Source organism: Oratosquilla oratoria, chromosome 23 (genome assembly GCF_046742065.1).
Source record: "Oratosquilla oratoria isolate Oo_2021 chromosome 23, ASM4674206v1, whole genome shotgun sequence".
NCBI lineage: Eukaryota > Metazoa > Arthropoda > Malacostraca > Stomatopoda > Squillidae > Oratosquilla > Oratosquilla oratoria.
In genome coordinates, this window is record NC_134799.1 from 9,546,792 (window position 1) to 9,572,031 (window position 25,240).

At 49.0% G+C, this 25,240-nt stretch overlaps 1 protein-coding gene across 3 annotated transcripts in view; it reads right to left on the minus strand.

The window, feature by feature from the left end:
- Positions 1 to 25,240, minus strand: part of LOC143037962 (metalloprotease TIKI1-like) — a 436,427-nt gene that overhangs the window by 17,078 nt on the left and 394,109 nt on the right. For all 3 annotated transcript variants that reach the window (XR_012967541.1, XM_076206694.1, XM_076206693.1), the window contains 2 exons: positions 4,836 to 4,926; positions 3,849 to 4,025 (listed from right to left, as the gene is read on the minus strand). Coding sequence is in view for 2 of the 3 variants with exons in the window: in XM_076206694.1 (XP_076062809.1) it covers positions 3,849 to 4,025; positions 4,836 to 4,926 (268 nt within the window). In the remaining variant the exon portion in view is untranslated. The remainder of the gene's footprint in view (positions 1 to 3,848; positions 4,026 to 4,835; positions 4,927 to 25,240) is intronic.

Below are 25,240 nucleotides of genomic sequence, written 5' to 3' on the forward strand. Positions count from 1 at the left end.
GCCCCTCCTCGATCCACTCCCGGCCCCTCCTCGATCCACTCCCGGCCCCTCCTCGATCCACTCCCGGCCCCTCCTCGATCCACTCCCGGCCCCTCCTCGATCCACTCCCGGCCCCTCCTCGATCCACTCCCGGCCCCTCCTCGATCCACTCCCGGCCCCTCCTCGATCCACTCCCGGCCCCTCCTCGATCCACTCCCGGCCCCTCCTCGGTCCACTCCCGGCCCCTCCTCGATCCACTCCCGGCCCCTCCTCGATCCACTCCCGGCCCCTCCTCGATCCACTCCCGGCCCCTCCTCGGTCCACTCCCGGCCCCTCCTCGGTCCACTCCCGGCCCCTCCTCGGTCCACTCCCGGCCCCTCCTCGGTCCACTCCCGGCCCCTCCTCGGTCCACTCCCGGCCCCTCCTCGGTCCACTCCCGGGCCCTCCTCGGTCCACTCCCGGGCCCTCCTCGATCCACTCCCGGCCCCTCCTCGATCCACTCCCGGCCCCTCCTCGATCCACTCCCGGCCCCTCCTCGATCCACTCCCGGCCCCTCCTCGATCCACTCCCGGCCCCTCCTCGATCCACTCCCGGCCCCTCCTCGATCCACTCCCGGCCCCTCCTCGATCCACTCCCGGCCCCTCCTCGATCCACTCCCGGCCCCTCCTCGATCCACTCCCGGCCCCTCCTCGATCCACTCCCGGGCCCTTTTCGATCCACTCCCGGGCCCTTTTCGATCCACTCCCGGGCCCTTTTCGATCCACTCCCGGGCCCTTTTCGATCCACTCCCGGGCCCTTTTCGATCCACTCCCGGGCCCTTTTCGATCCACTCCCGGGCCCTTTTCGATCCACTCCCGGGCCCTTTTCGATCCACTCCCGGCCCCTCCTCGATCCACTCCCGGCCCCTCCTCGATCCACTCCCGGCCCCTCCTCGATCCACTCCCGGCCCCTCCTCGATCCACTCCCGGCCCCTCCTCGATCCACTCCCGGCCCCTCCTCGATCCACTCCCGGCCCCTCCTCGATCCACTCCCGGCCCCTCCTCGATCCACTCCCGGCCCCTCCTCGATCCACTCCCGGCCCCTCCTCGATCCACTCCCGGCCCCTCCTCGATCCACTCCCGGCCCCTCCTCGATCCACTCCCATGCAACTCCTCGATCCACTCCCATGCAACTCCTCGATCCACTCCCGGCCCCTCCTCGATCCACTCCCGGCCCCTCCTCGATCCACTCCCGGCCCCTCCTCGATCCACTCCCGGCCCCTCCTCGATCCACTCCCGGCCCCTCCTCGATCCACTCCCGGCCCCTCCTCGATCCACTCCCGGCCCCTCCTCGATCCACTCCCGGCCCCTCCTCGATCCACTCCCATGCAACTCCTCGATCCACTCCCGGGCCCTTTTCGAACCACTCCCGGGCCCTTTTCGAACCACTCCCGGGCCGGGGACGGGGAGATAGACAGGGAGAGACGGAGAGGGAGAGACGGAGAGGGAGAGACGGAGAGGGAGAGACGGAGAGGGAGAGACGGAGAGGGAGAGACGGAGAGGGAGAGACGGAGAGGGAGAGACGGAGAGGGAGAGACGGAGAGGGAGAGACGGGCAGAGACGGGGAGAGACGGGGGGAGTGGCAGAGGTGAGAAGATGTGCCAGTACAAAGTGAAACCTCTGCTGTGAGCTTGCAAAGACACCGAGGCGACATGAGACCAATTAAGGTTTCCAGATTTTTTTTTAACTTGCGTGAACTGCGTAGCACATCATTTCCCTGCCCAAAACTCGTTCAGGCAACGTTATCCTTCTGCCACTTTCAGCCGTTTTGAAACGCGTACCTCCGCTGAAGAACTCTTCAAGAAAAAAAAAAAAAAAAATCTTGGGATTTGTTATTCTTGCGCGGGGATCGTGAGTGCTCGCGCGAGAACTCGCCCCTTTGCAAACACACGCGCACGGTGGCACAAGTGGACGACCAAGTGGATAACGAAGTGGATAACGAACTTCGCTAAGAGGAACCTCCTTTTCCTCGCCTTCCCTCACCCCCCTTACCTCCCCTTACCCCCCCCCCTTTACCTCCCCCTTACACATATTTAAAACAGAAATAGGAAAACACGCTACTTTTAATTCCCTCGTTCAACAATCCAAGATTCTTGTATTTCTGTTTTGCTGCCTGCGTGCTCTCCACCTCTTCGGTCATGGACTCGTACGGAGCGACAGCTGGCAAGCACGGCTGGATAAGCACATATCAATTGGGTTTATGATAGCAAACACCGAATTAAGCTCCCCTTCGTACAAGTGCATTCGCTCAAGCGTGGTTGGTGAACACTCGAAAGATAATGCATATAGCTATTAGGCAACACATTTCCAGCGACTCCCACCCTCCCTCGCCTCTCCTCCCGTCCCCGGCAATCCCATCTCCTTCATCTCTCCACCACGTAATGTTTTTCTTCGCCTAAGGCCACATTTACGGTGCGATCTGGTCTTCAGGCCGCCGGACAGATCTGGTCGGATACGACCAGATTGGATCGTGTATGTGGGTCGGACAAACCGAAATCGGTACATACACGATCCAATCTGGTCGGATCCAACTAGATCTCTCCGGCGGCCTCAAGACCAGATCGGATCGTGGGTGGGGTCCCTAAAGCAACATTTATCGTCTTCTTTCCCATCACCTCCCACACTGTCCAGTTATCCCTTGGGATCAAAAGGGGTTGGGGATAAAGGACATTCAATCCAGACAACTTGGTTAATAATGTTACACATCTTCCTCATCACCTCCCATACTGTCAAGTTATTCCCATAGGATCAAAAGGAGATTATGGGGGTTAGGTGCTTGGGGTTAGGTGCTTGGGGTTAGGTGCTTGGGGTTAGGGGTTTGGGGTTAGGTGCTTGGGGTTTGGGGTTAGGTGTTTGGGGTTAGGTGTTTGGGGTTAGGTGTTTGGGGTTAGGTGCTTGGGGTTTGGGGTTAGGTGCTTGGGGTTTGGGGTTAGGTGCTTGGGGTTTGGGGTTAGGTGCTTGGGGCTAGGTGCTTGGGGTTAGGGGTTAAAGGCATTCAATCCACACTTCGTCCTAGTCCCTAATGGACCAGATTTTCCTTTTAATAAAATTTCCTAACCCGTCAGTCCAGTGACGTACTTTGTTGATTTAGTTCCGGTTATGACCAGGCGATGACCTCAGCCTGAAGAAGGTGGTTCTTAACCTTTTTTGGCAGCGACCCAAGATTTTGCACAAATCAAGCATCGCGACCCAAAATTTTGCACAAATTAAGCATCGCGACCCAAGCCTACAAATAAATTTTCTGCTTTGGAGTTTTTATTTAATCATGGTCTGCTTAGAATCCTAAAACTAGGCATCATGTGTTTTAATTATTACAGTATATAATTATAATATATTTGTAGTGGGAAAATAATTATTTTCTGCAAACCCTTAGCGACCTAATAAAATGGCTTGGCGACCGAAACCCCATCCCATCCTTCAGTTCGCAGACCTCTCCTCCAGCCGCATAAAATCATCCGTCTTTAACCAGAACAAAACGAACAAAGTACATCGCAATGCTGGAGGAGGAGCTTACTCAATGCTCGTCCTTCCAAGACACTTTACAAGATCGACATGCATGTGGAAGGGTTGTCCTCCGACGCTCGACCTTGGAAGACACTTAACGAGGCCGACATGCATATAGAAGGGTCGTCCTCCAACGCTCGACCTTGGAAGACACTTTACGAGGCCGACATGCGTATAGAAGGGTCGTCCTCCAACGCTCGACCTTCGAAGGCACTCTACGAAGTCGACATGCGTATAGAAGGGTCGTCCTCCAACGCTCGCCCTCCAACGCTCGACCTTCGAAGACACTTTACGAAATCTGCATGCGTGTATAAAGGTCATCCTCACCTGGCGAAGGCCGGGTCGGCGTGGTTCGATTCGTCCAGGATTTGCCCCGAGAGTGAGAAGTCCTGCAGCACCGTTAGCTCTGGCACCACACCTCCTCCTCCTCTTCCGCCGCCTCCTCCTCCGCCGCCGCCGCCGCCTCCGCCGCCGCCGCCCCTGTGGCCGCGTCTTCTCTTGTGCCTGTGGCAGGAGACGCACTTGGGATGAGACAAGACTTTTGTGAAGGATATTAGTGTTGAGATTGGGGGTGGGGTAGGGTGTCGTACATGGACCTCGAGTCAACGTATACAAGTGTACACAAATGTACACAAATGCCTGTGGCAGGAGACGCACTTGGGATGAGACGAGACTCTCGTGAAGGATATTAGTGTTGAGATTGGGGGTGGGGTGGGGTGTCGTACATGGACCTCGAGTCAACGTATACAAGTGTACACAAATGTACACAAATGTATACAGATGTACACATGTATACACATGTACACAGGCCAATATCCCTGTCATCTCTCAGGCAATTTTATTCAGCAGAAGGAAACCAATTAGCCTCTTTGCTACGGAGACGTCCTCTCGTTATTTTGTTGTGCTTAATAAAACCGTCTGGCGATAATTAGAAACGAAAATCTAAAGAAGTACGTGATCGTAGCAAAGGCGGGGGCGGGACAGGGTTGGTAATTAATGACAAACTTCAGTCTTTAGAACATAAACACTTTAACACAAACACAAACACTCGAAAATAGTCTCCGAACTGAAAGGGGGTCTCCACTGGTCGACATCTCATTAGTACGAAGTTCGATCCCGAACTACCCCCATTCTTAGCACAAAAACAAAACAAAAAACAAACAAACAAACAAATGAATAAATAAAATAAAACGAATAAAAAAATAAATAAAATGAAATTAAAAATAATAATAACAACAATAAAATAACATAAAATGCAAAATAAAAATAAAGTCGAATGGTGACATGAGGGCAACCGCACTGCCTGTGACGCACCTGCGCAGACGCTGATCCGGGGGCACGTGCGCAACATTGAAGCCGGCGTCCCTCAAGACGTCCAGGACGGTGTGTTGGCCCAGGAAGTGGCCTGGCGGACAAAAGAAAGGACAATGTTATTGGATTCGTAGAAAATAGATACTTGTTAACGAAATCGGATAAATGGTAAATCATGACGAAACTATCCCTGATTTGGCCCTAAGTTCCTGTGTTTCCTGAAGACTTTGGGTTAGGTTAGATTAGCATAAGTTAGGATAGGTTAGGATAGGTTAGGATAAATTAGGATAAATTAGGATAGGATAGATTAGGTTAGGGTAGATTAGGGTAGGATAGATTAGGTTAGGATTGATTAGGTTAGGATTGATTAGGTTAGGTTAGGATAAATTATGATAGATTAAGACAGGATAGATTAGATTAGGATGGATTAGGATAGGATAGATTGGGTTAGGATAGATTGGGTTAGGATAGATTGGGTTAGGATAGATTGTGTTAGGATAGATTGGGTTAGGATAGATTGGGTTAGGATAGATTGGGTTAGGTTAGATTGGGGTAGGTTAGATTGGGGTAGGTTAGATTGGGGTAGGTTAGATTGGGGTAGGTTAGATTGGGGTAGGTTAGGATAGGATAAGTAAGGACAGGACAGGTTAGGTAAGGATAGGATAGGTTAGGTTAAGTTAGGATAGGACACGATAGGGTAAGCTGGCCGTGATGAGTGAATTTGTCCCAAGTTGAATTGAACCTGCAAGTGGGTTGATAACAGAAGTATTATGTGAATAATATCATGTTTCATTATTGTTCAATTACCTGTTCCTTCAACGTAATAGGGGTGATCACAGGTGTCCTCATTGCAGTAACAACTGCTACTTTTACGCATTGTAAAAAAAAAAAAGCTGTTACGTCCATGTGCATGTAACCAGTTGTAATATTGTCACAGTTGTAATGTTGCTTAACAGTGACAACAATGCACAAAAGTAGCAGATATTGTTTGCAGAAACTCGTTAATTTTGACGGTAAAACTCATTACCTCTCACGCTTTTGTGGCTGCTGTGAGGACGCCTTAGATGTGCAGTGTACCCCCACCGCTGTGTCAATACAAGTTTTACGTTGCAGTACTCTATAACTTTTGTCCCCCTGGTGGCGTCATCGGAAGCGTACTGGTCTCGCATTCGCTCAGTTGTGGGTTCGAGTCCTACGGTTCCTCCCTATTCCCAGCAGTGGTTGTTAGTTACGCGTCCCAGCAATCCCCCAAAAGCAAAGGTGACGGGTTCAGCGCCTCCTGGCGTAGGCTCCGCACCATCTGAGCATATCTAATACCTTACTGGAGAAACGATTTACGTTTAAACAGGCATAAATCAATTTTACACCAAACGGAACGTCTTCATATAATAATCGGGCGATCAATGGTAAACGTTTACTGAGAAGCAGAGACTATGACAATTGTCTACGTGGGAGTTCACCTAAACTAGAACAAAAGAATGGGTGTGGTTATGCTCCGTTAGTTTGCTTTGTTCCGAATGATTGGTCGCGCGCATGCACACACGCACGCACGCCGCAACAATGGACCAATGACAGGTCCCGGTTGGAGGTCTTGCAAGAATGATGTCAGACTCATCTCTCTCTGCCGTCCGCCTTCAAAACCCAACTTCTTCACCTCCATCTGCAGGTGCAACCCCGAAGGGCTGACATTTGGTCCAGGGACCGGTCTCAAGATATATTCTTGTCAGCCTTGGTTGAATTTCTTCCAACACTCGTGGGTTCTTGTCTCTTACTCTTCAATTTCTCTCTCTCTTTCTGTGTGTGTGTGTGTGTGTGTGTGTGTGTGTACGTATAAGTGTATGTACTTGGACGTGAGCATGTAATATAATACATCCACATATCACCTCACTATTATGCTACAATTTCAATCATCTTTTTCATGTCAGAACAGTATATCTCTTATCTTTCCATCAGAGGAGCCAAGTGGCCAAGTATTGGCAGAAGCTGTTTATCTGCTCTTCGTGTGGTCGGGTGGGGGGAGGGGGGCGTCGGTGGGAGGGAAGGTTATGGTTCTTTGGTGCTTGGGGAGTCGAGGAGCATCAAGTGGGGTCGTCAAAGCTCAAGGCCAGGCAGTGTGAACATGACTTAGTAACATTAAACAAGAAAAGAAAAAAATGATAAAGGGTCTTCTTTTTGTTCCACAAGTCGCCAGGTGATTTAATTAACCTCATGTGAGTTATTAGATCAATAAACCTGAGTTTCCAGACCTGTCTCAAGCATTTACTGACTGCGGTAGAAATTCGGGGGAAAATGTTTAGTTTAAAAATAATTTCATAAAGCACTTCTTTGTTGAACCGACGAAGATGAGAACACCTCAGGCCAAGGGGCGCGCTCACTTGTGCACCTGCAACCTGCACCTGCGCCCAGGGCCACCCTGTCGAACTCCAGACAGGATTCCAAGATAGTTCCGCGGTCGACCATCTAGGTTCCGCCCTTCTGACTAAACCTCACTTGACCTAAGATAACCAGACCGGACTTGACCCAACTAGATCTAACTAGACCTAAAACCCAAGCCTATCTAGACCTAAACCAAACCTTAACTTAACTTGAGCCTAACTTTAATTTATCCTAGCCTATAGCAATGTCCCTCCCCCATCCACTATATCGAAACTGACTACTTCGGAAAGTTATTATTTTGATAAAAAAAAAAAAAAGCGACAGTAATGATCCCGACGTGTTTTGTTTTATTCATTTATCAATTAATTAATTTATTTTTATTTATTTATTTTTTGAAGGATCTCGCTCCTCGCCTTTCCCCAGGTAGGGGATCACCACATAAAGGTATTTTCTTTATTTACATATTTATTGACTTGTTCATTTATTTCTTTACTTGTTTATTTACTTATTGATTTGTTTTGTTTAAGAAGGGAGGGGGCTTAATGAGTCTTGTACCTAATGTATTCATAAATCACGGGACCTTGTTATAACCCTACCAGAAGCTAAGTAACTGAGTAATTACTCTAAAGTCTTTTAATCAGTTTTGTCGTGCGTCTATCATTTAATTAGAGAGGGAGATGAGAGCGTTGTGTGTTTACATGCGTGTGTGTGTTTACATGCGTGTGTGTGTTTACATGCGTGTGTGTGTTTACATGCGTGTGTGTGTTTACATGCGTGTGTGTGTTTACATGCGTGTGTGTGTTTACATGCGTGTGTGTGTTTACATGCGTGTGTGTGTTTACATGCGCGTGTACATTCGTGTACATTCGTGTACATTCGTGTACATTCGCGTGTACATGCGCGTGTACATGCGCGTGTACATGCGCGTGTACATGCGCGTGTACATGCGCGTGTACATGCGTGTGTACATGCGCGTGTGCGTATACATATGTGTGTGCGTGTGCACTTGCGTATATGCGTGTGCACTTGTACATGCGTGTGTACATGCGTGTGTACATGCGCGTGTACATGCGCGTGTACATGCGCGTGTGCGTATACATGCGTGGGTGCGTATACATGCGTGGGTGCGTGTACATGCACGTTTGCGTGTACATGCACGTTTGCGTGTACATGCACGTTTGCGTGTACATGCACGTTTGCGTGTACATGCACGTTTGCGTGTACATGCACGTTTGCGTGTACATGCACGTTTGCGTGTACATGCACGTTTGCGTGTGTGTGTGTACATGCGTGTGTGCGCGCGTGTGTTCGAGGAAAACTTTCGTTTACTTTAACGTTTCCATTTATCATGGGACAAAAAAAAAATCGAATCTCTCGTTCGCATACACCCGAACCCTGTACAGATCCAGCTCCCGAATAAAAGACTCAAAAGTATAGACGACAGAACGACCCAGGAGGACAAACACAACAAGGAAGACAAACACAACAAGGAAGACAAACACGACAAGGAAAGCCACTATGCAACAGACACAGTTTCTGGTTTTGGCGGCGGCGACAAGTGATTGGAAGTTGCCACACAAAGACAGAATCGTTCAGGCGTCCCGTCCCGACTCTATAGCCCAGCAGACACCTCCTCTTTGTAGCCATAATAACCACTCTTTGTTGACTCGCACAACCGCCCCCGTCAAGCCTACTCTTTGTAACCACATTTCTCCAGGTCCGACTCCGTCGAGTTATTTTGTGGACCAGACTCCATCTGCTCTTTGTACATCATCTCTTTGTAGGTGTACAACCGATCTCCTATGCATCTAGATTCTAGAGAAATTCGTCACTCTTCAACTCTTGGTAGAAACTATTTCTCTTTATTAACACGTTTACTCTTAATAAACAAACTCTCTCGTTGTATATTCTCATATTCTCTTAGGTCTACTACCTTCTCTTTGTAGCTCTAGATTTCCCATTATTAATATAGGCTCTATTCTCTACTTACTGTTTGGTTTGGCAAGTGGCAGGTCTGTTTCTATCGTCCTTTGCACGTGTTGGAGTCACGTCGGTTATGTGTGAACTCCTAATACGTAGGGTCAAGGTGACGATCCATTTGCAGACTTCTCGTAATTTAATTGTTTATTACTCATAACCTATTCTTTGCTCCCTCAATACAGTCTTCTCGTTCTGATATAACCTATGTATTTAATCTATTTATATTAGTTCACATTTTGTAACCGAATACCCGTTTGCTAAGATCTGCGTTCTTTTAGTCACCAACGCTTCATTTATGTCAAAATTTCGTAGTTCTTTTATTCATTTATTTACTTTATCTTATTTCATTTTTCTTCGACAGTTAATCTTCTCTGTCCTGTGCCTAAGACGAAGGCGCATCACATCAGTTACATCCATCCCTCACCACATCCTATGACATCACCACTACGCACCACCACTCGTGTGCCCACCCTCCCACTCCCTCCCCCTCTCTCTCCACCCCACCCGTGTCTCCCCCTCCCCTCCCTCTCTCTCCCTCCCCCCCTCCCCCTCCCTCTCTCCCTCTCTCCCCCTCCCTCACTCTCCCTCCCCCTCCCTCTCCCTCCCTCTCTCCCCCTCCCTCTCTCCCCCTCCCTCTCTCCCCCTCACTCTACCTCACTCTCTCCCTCCCCCTCTCTCCCTCCCCTCTCCCCCTCCCCCTCTCCCTCCCTCCCCTCTCCCTCCCCCTCTCCCTCCCTCCCCCGCGGCTACAATTCCCTACGAGTGCTCTCGAGACCTTTTCCCATTCGAGTCGAGTTTGTGTTCACTCACGCACGTACGCACGCACGCACTCACGTGTGTACACGCACACGTATGTACACACACACACATGTACGTACACGCAGGCATGCACGTAGATAGTCTTGAGTGATTCAGAGATCGATGCTATGCACTTTCGTGTACAGATAAAAAAGATACAGGAAATCGGTAGAGCATGGAAACAGGTACACACACACACACACACACACACACACACACACACACACACACACACACACACACACACACACACACACACACACGCACGCACGCTGGGTTTATGATTGGAGACAGGTGTGGAAAATTAATTTCAATGAAAAAAGAAAAATGAAAATAGCGTAAAATAAGAAGAGGCCACCATTGAGTTACTTAATGGGGAAACAAAACTTTCCCAAAAAAGAGAGTGGAAAGTGACTTATGGGAAATTTGTCTCTCGAGAAATGTACAAACAAGACTGCTGGAAAGACACAGATTGTTGACGGATGTGAGGCTGGTGGTACTTCGCGACATGGGCCAAGAAATAGCGAAAAATTATATCTTTGAGAATTATTTCTAAGTGGTGGTGGCAAGGATGAGGAGGAAGTGGAGGAGGGGAAGGAAGAAGAGGAGGAGGAATAATGGGAGTAGGATGAGAAGAGGAGGAGGAGGAGGAGCGGAAGGAGAAGGAGGAATAGGAGGAGGAGCGGAAGGAGAAGGAGGAAGAGGAGGAGTAGTAGTAGTAGGAGGAGGAACAAGAGGAAAAGCGGAAGGAGGAGAAGGAGGAGGAGGAGGAGATGTAATATGAGCATGAAAAGAGGAGAAGGGAGAGGAAGAGGAAGAGGAAAAGGGAGAGGAGGAGGAGGGGGAGGGGGATGGGGATGGGGATGGGGATGGGGATGGGGATGAGAAGGAGGAAGAGGAGGTGTAATAGTGTTCCTTAAAGAGCCTCTTCAATTCGTCAGACGCACAAGGACGAGGCTTCCCCCCCCCACTCCCGCCCCCTCCATCCTCCCTCACCCCCCACACACATTCCCTAATCCCACTTTTCCCATCTCCTCACTCGTTTAACTCTTCGTCCTCATTCTTTTCTCTCTTCCCTCTCGTTCATTTTCTTCCTTTTCCTCCTCCTCTTTCTCTTCCTCTTTTTCCTCCACCTCCTCCTCCTCCACCTCCACCTCCTTCTTTTACCTCTACTTCGTTCTTATTCTATTCTCTCTCTTCCGCCTCTCACATTTTCTTCCACCTCCTCCTTTCTCTTACTCCTCTTCCTCCACCTCCTTCTTTTACCTCTTCTTCGTCCTCATTCTATTCTCTCTTCCGGTCCAATTTTTTCCTCCACCATCTCCACCTCCTCCTCCCCTTAATCCATCTCTCCTCCACACTTATCCTCCACCAGCCATTGCCCCCCATCTCCCCACCACCCATGTTCCCTCTCACAGCCAGCACCTCTCGCCCTCTCTCCTACCTCTCCCACCCCCTCCACCAATACTTGGTCAATTCCTTCATCATCGTCCCCATCAAAGACTCCCTCTCCCCTCCCCCACCCTCTCCCCCTCCCCACACTCCCTCACTCCCCCACATCTGGTCCCCATCAGTTGCATCTGGGTCCCGACAAATCACAGCCTGGTTATTCTCACCAGTACTACCTGCCCCCCCACCCCCTTCCTCCCATCTCTAACACAACTCCCCTACTCTTATCTTTATCCCCCCAACACTTTCTAACTCTTCTGAGGATCCCCGTTTAATCCCCCCAACCCATCTATGCCTCCCTCTAACAGTAACGAAAACTTTCCGCAGTCGAGCTCTTCACCACTCCCCCCTCTCCCTCACATATCTATCTCCCCTCCCCTACATCTCTATCCCCCCTCACCACATCTCTACCCCCCTCCCCACATACAACCACCACAATCAACACCACCATCACCACAACCCCCCCCCACCACCACAGTCAACATTACCATTACCACCACCACCGCCACCACCACCACCACCACTATAATCACCACCACCGTATTCGACTCTTTTCCATCACTGTCTCTCCCTTTTCCACCACTAGCTAATAGTCTCTTCCTCCTCTCCCTCCCCCTCCACATCCTCCCCCACCTCGACCACCATCTCGACCTCAACCTCCTCAACCTCCTCCACTCAACCTGTCTCTTTCTTCTCGTGTGATGTTCATCACTTCCATTACTGAGTATGGGCCCTATACACTTCCCCACTCCTCCATTTTCCCTCCTCCATTTTCCCTCCTCCACCCTCCCTCCTCCCTCTTCCCTTCTTCCTAACACTCCCTCCATCTATACACTTCCCCACTCCTCCATTTTCCCTCCTCCACCCTCCCTCCTCCCTCTTCCCTTCTTCCTAACACTCCCTCCATCAATGGCGCCTTCATTTTCCTAACATCACTCCCTCCCTTCTCCCTCCCTCCCTCTACTCTTACCTCCAGTCTTTGCGATTGTCTCCCTTAAGCTTTCCCTCCCCTCCCCTCCTCCACTACCTCAACCTCCCTCCTCTATTTACTCCCACTACCATTTCCTCCATCTCCATTCTCTGCTCCCTTTCCTCCACCATCAAACCATTCTCTTTATTTTCAATTCTTCTTCTTCTTCGTCTTTGACTTCTTCGTCTTTGACTTTGACTTTTTTCTTCTTCTGTATCCTCCTTCTTTCTCCTCCTCCTCTCCTCTCTCCTCAAAAGATATCATCCTTCAGTCCTGGACTCCACCCATCCCGTGGGGTATCCACTGCATAAATCTCAAGCAGTCAATAATTTAGAGGCTTTAATAATACCTCTACGGACCAGAGCCACGCAGCGTTATTTCATGACTGGAGACTTAATTCTCAGTCGAAGAGGAATGTTGATTAATTTTAATTTGCGCCGGCCCTCCGTTCCGCTACCATCCTAAATCTCTCTTTTACTCGTCTTGTCTCTTCGCCCCGTATGGGAACATTGATTACATATTGTACGTAGTTGATATTTTAGTGACTTTAGTGGTACCTCTACGGACCAGAGTAACTTCCACTTAAGAGAGAATACTGAACACTTTGAACTTGCGCTGTTCCTTCGTTTTGTTAATCTCCTTCACCAGGCCTACAGTTTCGTTGACAAGGAACTAGTTTAGTAGTCACTAGTACTAACGACTTGCAAACTCCTCCTCTACTTGTCTAATGTCAACGAAAAGTTAGTATACTTCCAAACTATCCTAGTATTATGACTTACTAGCCGCTTAAGTGTGTTAACTTGCAACTAGCACTAGCGGCTACTAAACTAGCCCCCGTGTCAACGAGGTTTATGACTCCAAGTACGTGGGGCAAGGGGACGGCTTCGGCCGCAGCTACTCGGCGCCTCCTGGCGTAGTAGGCTCCTCACCTTTTCCTTTCGACCACGTCCTTGCAATCTCTTTCTTAGAGATTTCGTTTTTAGCCCTTAACCCTATTCCCCCCCTTCTTGGCCCCCCTCCCCGCCTCTTCCCCCCTCCCCCTTTGTGACACTCCCCCCCCCTCCCTCTGAGGTCCCCCCATGCCCTTGCAACTCCTAGAACCTTTCCTCTAGCCTGGGGCCGAAAGACACAGGTAGACTAGTCCCCCCCCACCTTCCTTCCTCTCCCTCCCCTTCCCCCCTTCTCCCTTCCACCGCCCCACACGTCGGCAACAAACCGTGAAAACCACTCTGACAACACACGATAATAATCACATTTCAGGAATGGTTAGGGCGTTGGCAGTGACACCATGACAAAGGAGATCTCTCTCCCCACCTCCCCCAAAAAATTTTAGAAAAAAAAAAATTGGGGTGGGAATTCATCTCCCCCTCCCCCCTTCTTCCACTCCCTTCCCCCACAGGACTCTACACCATACATGAGTCTGTATAGAGGGATTATTTTGCAACTGTATAGTCACTATACCATTGAGGATCGATCATCTTGTGACTGAGAGGCAAGGGTTGAAGAAAAATATATAGAAGAGAGAGAGAGAGAGGCATGGAGGGAGAGGGAGAGAGAGAGAGGGAGAGGCATGGAGGGAGAGGGAGAGAGGGAGAGGGAGAGGCATGGAGGGAGAGGAGGCATGGAGGGAGAGGGAGAGAGGGAGAGGCATGGAGGGAGAGGGAGAGAGGGAGAGGCATGGAGGGAGAGGGAGAGAGGGAGAGGCATAGGCATGGAGGGAGATGGAGAGGCATGGAGGGAGAGGCATGGAGGGAGAGGCATGGAGGGAGAGGCATGGAGGGAGAGGCATGGAGGGAGAGGCATGGAGGGAGAGGGAGAGGGAGAGGGAGAAAGGGAGAGGCATGGAGGGAGAGGGAGAGGCTGGAGGGAGAAAGGGAGAGGCATGGAGGGAGAGGGAGAGGGAGAGGCAGAGGCATGGAGGGAGATGGAGATGGAGAGGCAGAGGCATGCTGGGAGAGGGAGAGGCATAGGCATGCTGGGAGAGGGAGAGGCATAGAAGGAGCAAGAGAGGCATAGACATGGAGGGAGAGATGGTCTCCACATTACCCCTCTCTCCTCATTCGAATGGAATCCTCGTCTCTCTGCTGCCCTATGGTCGGTCGGTCGGCAACCTGGGGCCACGACACGACACTTCGAGAACAAGAACGGTGTGTGACGTCACTGCCCCTTTGGAGAAAATGGCCTCCAAAACGACGGCCTCTTGACAATCTCCCGGCTATGTGGACTTGGCCCCGAAGGCTTTGGACGACCATGTGGCATTCAGGAAGGGACGCTGAATACTGCCCTGGTTTTGAATCTCTCTCTCCTCTCTCTCTTTCCCTCTCCTTCCCCCCTCCCCCTCTTTTTCTTTTATCTCTCTCCTGTCCCTTAATCCGGTCTTCCCAACTCACATTTCACATGCCCTTCCTCCCTATTTATTCTTCATATCTTATGAATTAGATTCTTTTTCTTAATTCCTATATCTACACACATACACACACACATACACACAATTATTATTTTTTTAGATTTGTCAAGAAGTATACCTTTCCACATAGAAGTGTGGACTTGTGGAAAAAGTTAGATAAAAATATAACCCAAGCCGACACTATCAAAACGATTCAAGGCAAGCTTTGACAAATGGAGGGAAAGAGACGGGGCACCATGAGCATTGCTCCAACTCTGTACACTAAAACTTGGTAAATACACATTGGTCAGAGTAGACACCACGTGAAGATGAAACTTTTATTAAACGTACATTTTGCTTGTTGAAGCCTTTCCAAACACACAAACGCATAATACATCCTCTAAGCAATTTAAAGATCTTGAAATAGATGAAGAATACACATTGCCCAACCGACCAACGGACGGAAAGACTCGTTCACGAACTGACCAACGAGACGATCGTATGCTTTCCCGAAAACTAACGAGTTTCAGAAGTTGGGTCCGTCTTGGACCAGAGCGAAGAAAAGAGAGATTTGTTATGGTGATGAGTGCAAAAACAGGCCCGGGGCAAACATTCATGCACACGCACGTGGAAACACATACATCACCGTTCATGCAATGGAGTTTACAATGGGAAACGAATGCACGAACGCACGAGTGCACACGCACACACACACACACACGCATTCTCGCTTTTGCTGTCTGTCTCTCTCTCTCTCTCTTTGTCTCTCTCTTCCTTCCCCCCTCTCTCTCTCTCTCTCTCTCTCACACTATATATATATATATATCTCGCACGGTAATTATTCATACATTGGTTTGTACATAAATCTGTGCGTAGATTTAACGTCTACATACGGGTTCGGCCACTGTACAAACTCTTCTGCTCGGAGTCTTACAAACCCAAAGAAACTGTGTCCAGCCACAAATATATACTCTTTAATAACACGTTTCAAAAAACTCCAAGTGTAAAAAAAAAAAAATCTATTGAGAGCTGCTCCGAAGAGAAAGGAACGAAGATTTAAGTCGAAGTGTCGATGTAGGGAAATATCTTGAAACTTTATTTATTTATTTATCCATTTCTATAATATCCGCTAATCGGCCTTAAACCTGCTACAGAGGTTAAGAATGAGACAAAGCTCATAAGGATTAAGCTAACCACGTAGTCGACAGCAGCAAACGCGTTATGGAGAAACAATTGAAGGAGTTGATACGGGACTGAGGCAACATGGGTCCGACTTCGAACATCTATCTGTGCGGGAGTTTGTGAAGGAGAGGGACTCGAACTGGAACACGGCACAAGAAAAGAAAACGACAGAAACTACTTGAGGAACTTAGACCAATGCATGGCGGCGGAGGAGGCGTTGATGGTGCTGACGGTGACGATGTCTATTTCGATGATGGTAATAAAATATTAATGATAACGGTAATAGTAATGATTACAGTAACGATGCCTGTAATAGTAAAGATAACTAATGGTAATGAGAACTGTAACGGTATAGTAACTGTAACGGTATTAGTAATGGTAATGATAATCGGTAACGGTACAGGTAATGGTAACTGTAATGTAAATAACAGTAATAACAATACCAGTAATGGTAAATAAAACGGTCATGGTAACGATAACGGTAATGGCAACGGTAACAATAACCGTTAATAAAGATGACCAGTAATAACAGTAATAGTAATGATAAACGGTAATAAAAATAGTAATGGTAATTATAACATCACCGGTAACAATAATGGTAATAGTAATAAGGACAACAGTAATAGTAATCACTATACCGTTAATGATAACGATACCGGTAATATTAATGGTAACAATAACTAATGGTGACGCGTCCTTCCCATCCCATCACGTTCCCTTTCCATCCCCTCCCTTCCCTATCTTTCCCTTCCTCATCCCCTCCCCTCCCATTCCCTCCCCATCCCATACCCTCCCGTCCTATCCCTCCCGATCCCATACCCATCTCTCCCAGCCTCTTCCATACCCTCCCCGTACCCTTCCATCCTATCCCTCCCCTCCCCATCCCCTCCTATGCGTCGCGCGCGCGGGGCCGGCCCATTACCCAGCCAGCGGGTGGCGCGACTGCCCGATTTTATTCCTCCTGATTTATGGCTGGACCCCCTACGAGGCTCTGTGTATGTGTTTGCGTAAATGTGTGTTTGTGTGTGTGTGGACGTGTGTGTGTGTGGACGTGTGTGTGTGTGAGCGCACGTGCATGTGTGTGGGTGCGTATGTATGTGTGTGAACGTGTGTGTGTACGTACATATATGCGTATGTGTTTGAGCGCGGACGTGTGTGTGCACGGGCGTATATACGGGTGTGCACCTATGTACGCATGTGCCTGTTCGCTTTTATGTATAATAACGTGGATGACTGTGTGTGTTTGTGGGTATTTGTGTAGGAGTAGGCCTACGCTTGAAGAGTCTATAACTTAGTCCTCGTATATAACTTATCAAAAGCCTCATATGTGCGTCTTTATGTATGTACACACACACTGCAAGTGGGTACTCTAACTCTGGTGGGCAAAGAGTTGGGTGTAAGGTTACAGCATTACCTATAGATACACCCATATATGAACTCTAAATTCTCATCCAGGAGGGTGATAGATGCCGATCACGAGTGCAACACGTGATCCAAGACTGGTGAATCACACATAGAAACGCGTATATGTGAGCATGTTCTTTCCGATATGTGGTGAGAAGTCTCCGTAGAGTTTGTCACCGAATGAGATCCCTGGCCACCCCGAGCTGATGAAAAAAAAGGCTCACTCTTCTACAGCCTACGAGCTACGACGAGCCCTACATCACAATCAAACTATCAATAACCAACGAGGGTGCGAGGACGAGGGGGAGATTTCAATCCTGACAACCCGCAATAGGAAGACGCAGTGTTGCCCTCACGTGAGCATCGAAATAGGCAAAGGAAGATATTTTCTCACAATATACTGTGGCTCCTTATAGTAGGATTCAGGTGATTTTATTCAGCTGAAGGCAGGGTGGTCCTCTAGGACTGACATGAAGAGACAGAAGAAACTATGGGAAAGTGAAGTAGGTGGCTGTGATGTACAGCTGCCAGAACTAATAGCTGGTACAACGGTAAGAACGTTATGCTAAAGATATAGTCTTGTCTGTATACATATGGATGAGTTAACTCCTTCCATACTTGTTGGCACTGTTCCTTTAAGTTCTGCCGGGATACTACTCATTCCCTTGTCCCTTTTTACGGACGCGAAGAAGGTTAAGAAAAATTTGATTAATCTTTTCAGTGATGTGACGACCATTACAGATATTGTTCTGGCTAACGCTGTAGGAGATAATAGTTTCCTGTATATTCGATAACTTCCCACTGGTCGTAGCAAGGCGTCTCCTGGCGTGGACTCCTTCACTAAATATATAGTATATTCATTCATCATGACTTTGAACCTCCACGTGGGCCTTGGCTCGGTTCCCAACAGCTACAGACTCGACCCCCAAATCTGCCTCGCCTTGGTTTACAGAAAAGATAGAGAAAGCTTCGGGCACAGCTGAGAGCCTCCTGGTGGTAGCTGCTTTATAGCTCGTCAGCAGCTGATTTGTAAGTTAACCAGTAGACTATTTTTTTTTCTACTGGTATGCTTTGGTACTTTCTTAACTTGTTTTTTATTTTTACTTTTTCTTGCTCTTTATCTTAATCTATTCTATCACCAAGACTCCTCTTTCATGAAATCTAAAAAAAAAGTCATTTCAGCGACACCTCCCGGACACTGACAAGCGACTTCGAATTAAAAATGTTCTTTTTTTCCGGAACGGCCCTGTGCGAGTACCTCGTTTTCGTTTTTGACCTTTTCGCCGTTTTTTTTTTATTTGTCAAGAGGAAAGTCATCCAGCGCTTCTGACAATTTTTTTTTGTACCATCCAAGGCCGACACCTCGCCCTTTAAGTCCTCCTTGACACTTGAGGTCCTATACAACCCTCTAAGGTGCCAGGTAACTCTTGAGGAATCTCTAATACTTGAGGCACTTTTAACACTCATGCTACCTTTAATCACACTTCTAACAAAGTCACTCCAATGACGACATGTCTATCTACGGTGTGTCGTGTCCTGTTGGTATGGCTCCTTTAACCCATTTCCCATGTCGGATAGGAACCGTCAGGCTTTGCCCCTTGCCCCTTGCCCCCTGTCCCTCTAGACGAGGCTGGAGGCGCCGTCGCCACCGAGTGGGTAGTCGGGTGTCGAGCACTTGACGCTCCTCCTCCAAACACTCACCCTCGCACGCACACACACGCGAGCGCACACACACATATATGCACACGCACGTACACGAAGAGCACTGGTGTATGTTTATATACACAAATGTGTTCACAGAAACGCTGGGGATAGAGAAACGTACACGAGTACGTAAGAACGTAAAAACGTATACATACGGGCGTACACACGCACGCACACACACACACAAACACACGATACATATGAGTAGTACCCTTATATGAAATACTAATATGTGTGTGTGTTTGTGTGTGTGTGTGTGTGAGTGCATGTGTGTGCTTTAGAGGAACATACATTCATACATGAACACATTAAAACAAGAGGATACACCTTCGACCTTATCATCGCTGATATGACCCCGACATTATCGCTCTAAGGACTTAAGTCACCTAGCACCCCTATGTTCATTATTCATTCAACTTAGAATGGTCTTAAAATGAGCATAAGTTGTATATTGTCATTGTATCTCTGTATAGCTGTTAACTCAATAAACCAATGATGATGATGATGATGATGATGACGGTGATGATGACGTTGATGATGATGGAACTCGAACCCTCGTCCCACCGTCTCGACTCTCAAAGTTACGAGGAGCACATTAACACATTCACATAAGTAGTCACTTGAGATTCACTTCAAGCAATTGGAAGGACTGGATCTGACAAAGCAGATCCCCATTTCTAAAAACATCAACACTTTTATTGCAATGGCGCGCTTCTGAAATTTTGTTTTATCGAAAGCCAAAGGATTTTATTCAGTCGAGGGCTCAAGAGATCAAGGCTGTGGTTCTTAGCCTTTTTCATTCCGGTCTCCCCTTCGCCATAGATCCTTGAAGATCACCGTGGACCCCTCTATTTATCTCCCCACCCAAATTGATTATTAAAAACAAAACCCAAAAACAAAAATATTTATTTCATGGTTTCCTAGATTCTTGACAAGGTCTTCTAGTTGTTACCAACTGGGTTGAGGCGACATCTTTTAAGAAATTTTGTTTTTTCGCTGTGGTTGAGAACCTCAACCCTTTCGCTACGATGAGGCTCTTTTTAAGATATTTTATTCTTTAGCTCTTTAAGAAAATGTGTTCTTTAGCTCCTTAAGAATTTGTTTTTAGGTCTGATTTAGAACCTCAACTAAACTCTTCGCTAAGATGACGCTCTTTAAGAAATTTTGGTTTCTCTTTAAGATTTTTTTTTCACCAAACTATTTCAGCCCCAGATGAATTTATTCAGTTATCGATGCTAGTGAAATGGATGAAACTCTGTTCAAGCACTAATTAGCACTTGTATCTTCCCCAGAATCTTCCTCCGTGCCTGAGACGCAGGGTAAGGGGGAAGAGAGCATCTACAAACGCTAAATATATATATATATATATATATATATAATATCAATAAATAAATAGTTGTTATATAAGTGGAGGACAAGTGCCCTCCGCACAGGAACGGCAAGAGCGAACACTCATCTCGTCGCAGATGCATACATTAACATAAGACACACTAATATAGAGTTGCAACAATTCCAGTACAATGACATTTACAAATTTTTGCTCTGGCTAGTGGCAAACATTTTTACTCAGCTGGAAGAGAACCCGGACAAGATTATACAACTTGTGTTATCACACTTAATTCAAGCGATGGGCGTACTATCAGTAAAAAAAAAAAGAAAAAAAAAAAAGTGTGATTGTGTGTACGCGCGCGCGCGGCACTGGCACGAGTTGTAATGAATACAACTAGACGCGGCACTGAGCGTGGCAGTTAGCGGGGGACTCCAGCGGCCAAGCACTCCAATCAGTCGCCACTCCATGGAGTGGGCACTCCAAGAGAGCATGGAAAGCCGAGATAATCGTAGACGGAATTCGGAGAAAGATGGAGTGGTGGAGGGGCTCAGGGGAGGGAGGGAGGGGGTGTTGAGGGTGGGAGGGGAGTATGGAGAGTGGGGGGCATTGTGTTGAGGGTGGGAGAGGATGTGGAGGGTGGAAGGGGATGTGGAGGGTGGAAGGGGATGTGAGGGGAAGGAGATGTGAAGAGTGGGAGGGAAAGTGGGGGAGGGAAGGAATATGGAGGGAAGGGAAGGAGACTGAATGTGGGAAAGAATGGGAAGGTTCATGGGAGAAGGATGGGGATGTGGGGGTAGGGAGGGGATGTTGAGGGTGGGATTGAATGAGAAAGGGATGTGATGTGGAGAGTTGAAATGGAAGGTAGATGGGTATGAATACAAAGGGGTGTGGAAGAATGGATAGATACATCAGAGTGAATAAGAGTTTAAGGAGGAATGAAAAGTTGGGGAAAAAAGAGGGGAAAAAGGGGAAGGGGGGAAAGGAAGAGGGAAGGATGGGGAAGGGTGGGAAGGTAGAGAAGGGACAAAAACTGAGTGACAGAAAGAAAAAGTTAAGGAAGAGGAAAGAGAGAGAGAGAGAGAGAGGGGGGAGGGAGAAAGAGAAAGAGAGAGAGAGAGGGAGGTGCGGACTGGAGTTTGTGGAGGGAATAAAGGAGGTGATTAATGGGGGGAGGACAAGACGGTAAGGAGGACGAGGAAACAATTATTACCCCATACGGTAGTAACGTACTTCTGTTGTTTTATCTTGAGCCTTCTGTACGGAGTGGCACTTTCCCCTTATTCTCTCTGGTGACACGATTAATCACCCTGGCACTAACCAACCCCTACGGTAACAAGGCACTTTTGATATTCTTATTCATGCCTTTATTAGACTATATATTTTCCTTAGTTGGGGTCTATAAATGATGGTTGGTCTAAGAAGTTTTAAAGATTAAATAAGATTAGGTATATTCTTCTCGCTACTTTAGAGGGAGGGGGAAAGTGTGCCGCAAAGGTGAATGAAATAACTTTGCGCCAACCAGGAAAACTGCATCACGGTACTGAAGAGGTAAGACCAAAGCCAAGAAAATCTCCAACTTTTGGACAGTCTCCCGTTGCCATGGTTACATCCTCCCTTAAATATATTGTCACACTATTTCCTTTGACTTTTGACTCCGGCCTTCCTTCCCTCCACCTGGGCGCCCCTTTAAATCACTTTGGCAACAAATCCAAGATTTTTCCTCCGGGCTCTTCCCCACACCATCCCCCTGCGAGGAGGACTCGGCCGGGTCCGCCTCGTTCTCAGTTCGGCGCGTCGCCTCTGTCGCGTTGTATGACGTTGGTGTTTATTTTCGAGTCTTCGGGAGGTCCTCTCAAGGCTGAAGGAAATCGTTTGATGTCCAGGGAGTAGTTTTGGTTTCTGGATTGTGGTTTCCCTGTGGGAGCCTCGGGGGATCTCGAGGGGGTATAAGATCCCTGGTCTTCTGGACCTCCGGACTTCTGGACCTCCGGACTTCTGGACCTCCGGACTTCTGGACCTCCGGACTTCTGGACCTCCGGACTTCTGGACCTCCGGACTTCTGGACCTCCGGACTTCTGGACCTCCGGACTTCTGGACCTCCGGACTTCTGGACCTCCGGACTTCTGGACCTCCGGACTTCTGGACCTCCGGACTTCTGGACCTCCGGACTTCTGGACCTCCGGACTTCTGGACCTCCGGACTTCTGGACCTCCGGACTTCTGGACCTCCGGACTTCTGGACCTCCGGACTTCTGGACCTCCGGACTTCTGGACCTCCGGACTTCTGGACCTCCGGACTTCTGGACCTCCGGACTTCTGGACCTCCGGACTTCTGGACCTCCGGACTTCTGGACCTCCGGACTTCTGGACCTCCGGACTTCTGGACCTCCGGACTTCTGGACCTCCGGACTTCTGGACCTCCGGACTTCTGGACCTCCGGACTTCTGGACCTCCGGACTTCTGGACCTCCGGACTTCTGGACCTCCGGACTTCTGGACCTCCGGACTTCTGGACCTCCGGACTTCTGGACCTCCGGACTTCTGGACCTCCGGACTTCTGGACCTCCGGACTTCTGGACCTCCGGACTTCTGGACCTCCGGACTTCTGGACCTCCGGACTTCTGGACCTCCGGACTTCTGGACCTCCGGACTTCTGGACCTCCGGAATTCTGGACCTCCGGAATTCTGGACCTCCGGAATTCTGGACCTCCGGAATTCTGGACCTCCGGACTTTTGGACCCACGGACTTCTGGACCCACGGACTTCTGGACCCCCGGGACTTCTGGACCCCCGGGACTTCTGGACCCCCGGGACTTCTGGACCCCCGGGACTTCTGGACCCCCGGGACTTCTGGACCCCCGGGACTTCTGGACCCCCGGGACCTCTGGATCTCCGGATTTCTGGACCTCCAGCTGAGAACCTCCGGCGCGGACGAAAACCCGACGACAAAGTTTGATCACACATCATTTCCCACTTTCTTCCCCCACCTCCCCCCTAAGAAAAAACAAAAACAAAAACAAAATGTCACGGTATTTCTGCAAGAGAAAATATCCTCTCTCCAATTTATTCTTTTCCGAGAATCATGTTTTCTTAATTCCAATCGTATTTATAAATAACTGAAGAGCGTTGATTCTGTGATAAGTACCTTTCCTCGGGTTCCAAAATAGTCTGGTTCGACAAAGCTATCGACCCTTTGTCTCGAAGAAGAGTTTTTCTTAACTGGATAACATCACTTGGACGTCTAAAAAAAATCTCGAAACATAACGATGTAGTTAACCTCCATAGGTTAAACCCTTTACCGGCAGCAAGATTAAAGGATTAAGTCGTTCAAAAGGAAGGGAATAGGGTTAACGACCTCACGAGATGAACTGATTATGTTATCAATCGGGAGTTTGTTTATTTTGTTTGTTTTACCAGATGCTACTTCCCCTTCAAAAGTCGACGAAGCATCAGATGCTGCTTCGTTTTAGTCGTTTGAGAAATTTTCAAAATCTTTCGTCGTCTTTATTGCCTAAATGTCTCCTGCACTCTTCTAATGAACGAATGACTTTGATTCAGCACGAAACAAAGGGAGAAAAGGGGAACGGTAATTGGGGGAAAGGGGCGATGAGGACTGGAAAGGGAAGTCAGGTTGAGAGAGAGAGAGTGGGAGGGAGAGAGTGGGAGGGAGAGAGTGGGAGGGAGAGAGTGGGAGGGAGAGAGTGGGAGGGAGAGAGTGGGAGGGAGAGAGTGGGAGGGAGAGAGTGGGAGGGAGAGAGTGGGAGGGAGAGAGTGGGAGAGTGGGAGGGAGAGAGTGGGAGGGAGAGAGTGGGAGAGTGGGAGGGAGAGAGTGGGAGAGTGGGAGGGAGAGAGTGGGAGAGTGGGAGGGAGAGAGTGGGAGGGAGAGAGTGGGAGAGTGGGAGGGAGAGAGTGGGAGAGTGGGAGGGAGAGAGTGGGAGGGAGAGAGTGGGAGGGAGAGAGTGGGAGGGAGAGAGTGGGAGGGAGAGAGAGAGGTTTGAAGGGAATGGGAATAGAGGGAAAAGGGAAAAAGGAGGGAGGCCAGCAATAAAGGGAAAAGAAGGTAAGGCGGGAAAAGGAGAGAATGAGGAAAGGGAAAGAAAGGGTAGTGTGAGAAAAGGAGCGGAGAGAAAAGGAAGAGAAAGAAAAGGAGGAGGGAGAGTAAGAGGGAGGAGAAAAGGAGGAAAAGAAAAGTCTTCCTTTTATTCTCTCTCTCTTTCTACCTCCCTCCCTCCCCCTTCCACCCTCCCTCCCTCCCCATCCCTCCCTCCCTCCCTCCCCATCCCTCCCTCCCTCCCCATCCCTCCCTCCCTCCCTCCCCATCCCTCCCTCCCTCCCTCCTCTCCCCATCCCTCCCTCCTCCCTCCTCTCCCCATCCCTCCCTCCCTCCCCATCCCTCCCTCCCTCCCTCCCCATCCCTCCCTCCCTCCCTCCCCATCCCTCCCTCTCAAGAACCTAACCCAACCCAACCCAACCACTCTCTTATGCCTTTGCCACACCTTCAACAATCCCTCCCCCCAGACAACTTCCTCCCCCAGACAACTTCCTCCCCCTTTCCCCCTACTACCTTGTCCACACCTCACAACCTCCTTTCACAGTACCTCCCCCCTAAAAAAAAAGATCCCCTTCCACACATCACACAATTCCTACGTCACCCAACCCCCCTCCCCCCCATGCGATCCCCGTCCACACCTCATAAGGCCCACAATATGCCCCCCTTCCCCCCCCTCCCTCCCCTCCCCGCCTCTCCGACTGACCGCGCCCGACGTTTGAGAAGCGCAGCAGGGAGTTTAGAGAAAGGAAGAAAACGGAGAGCGGGAGGGAGGGAGGGAGA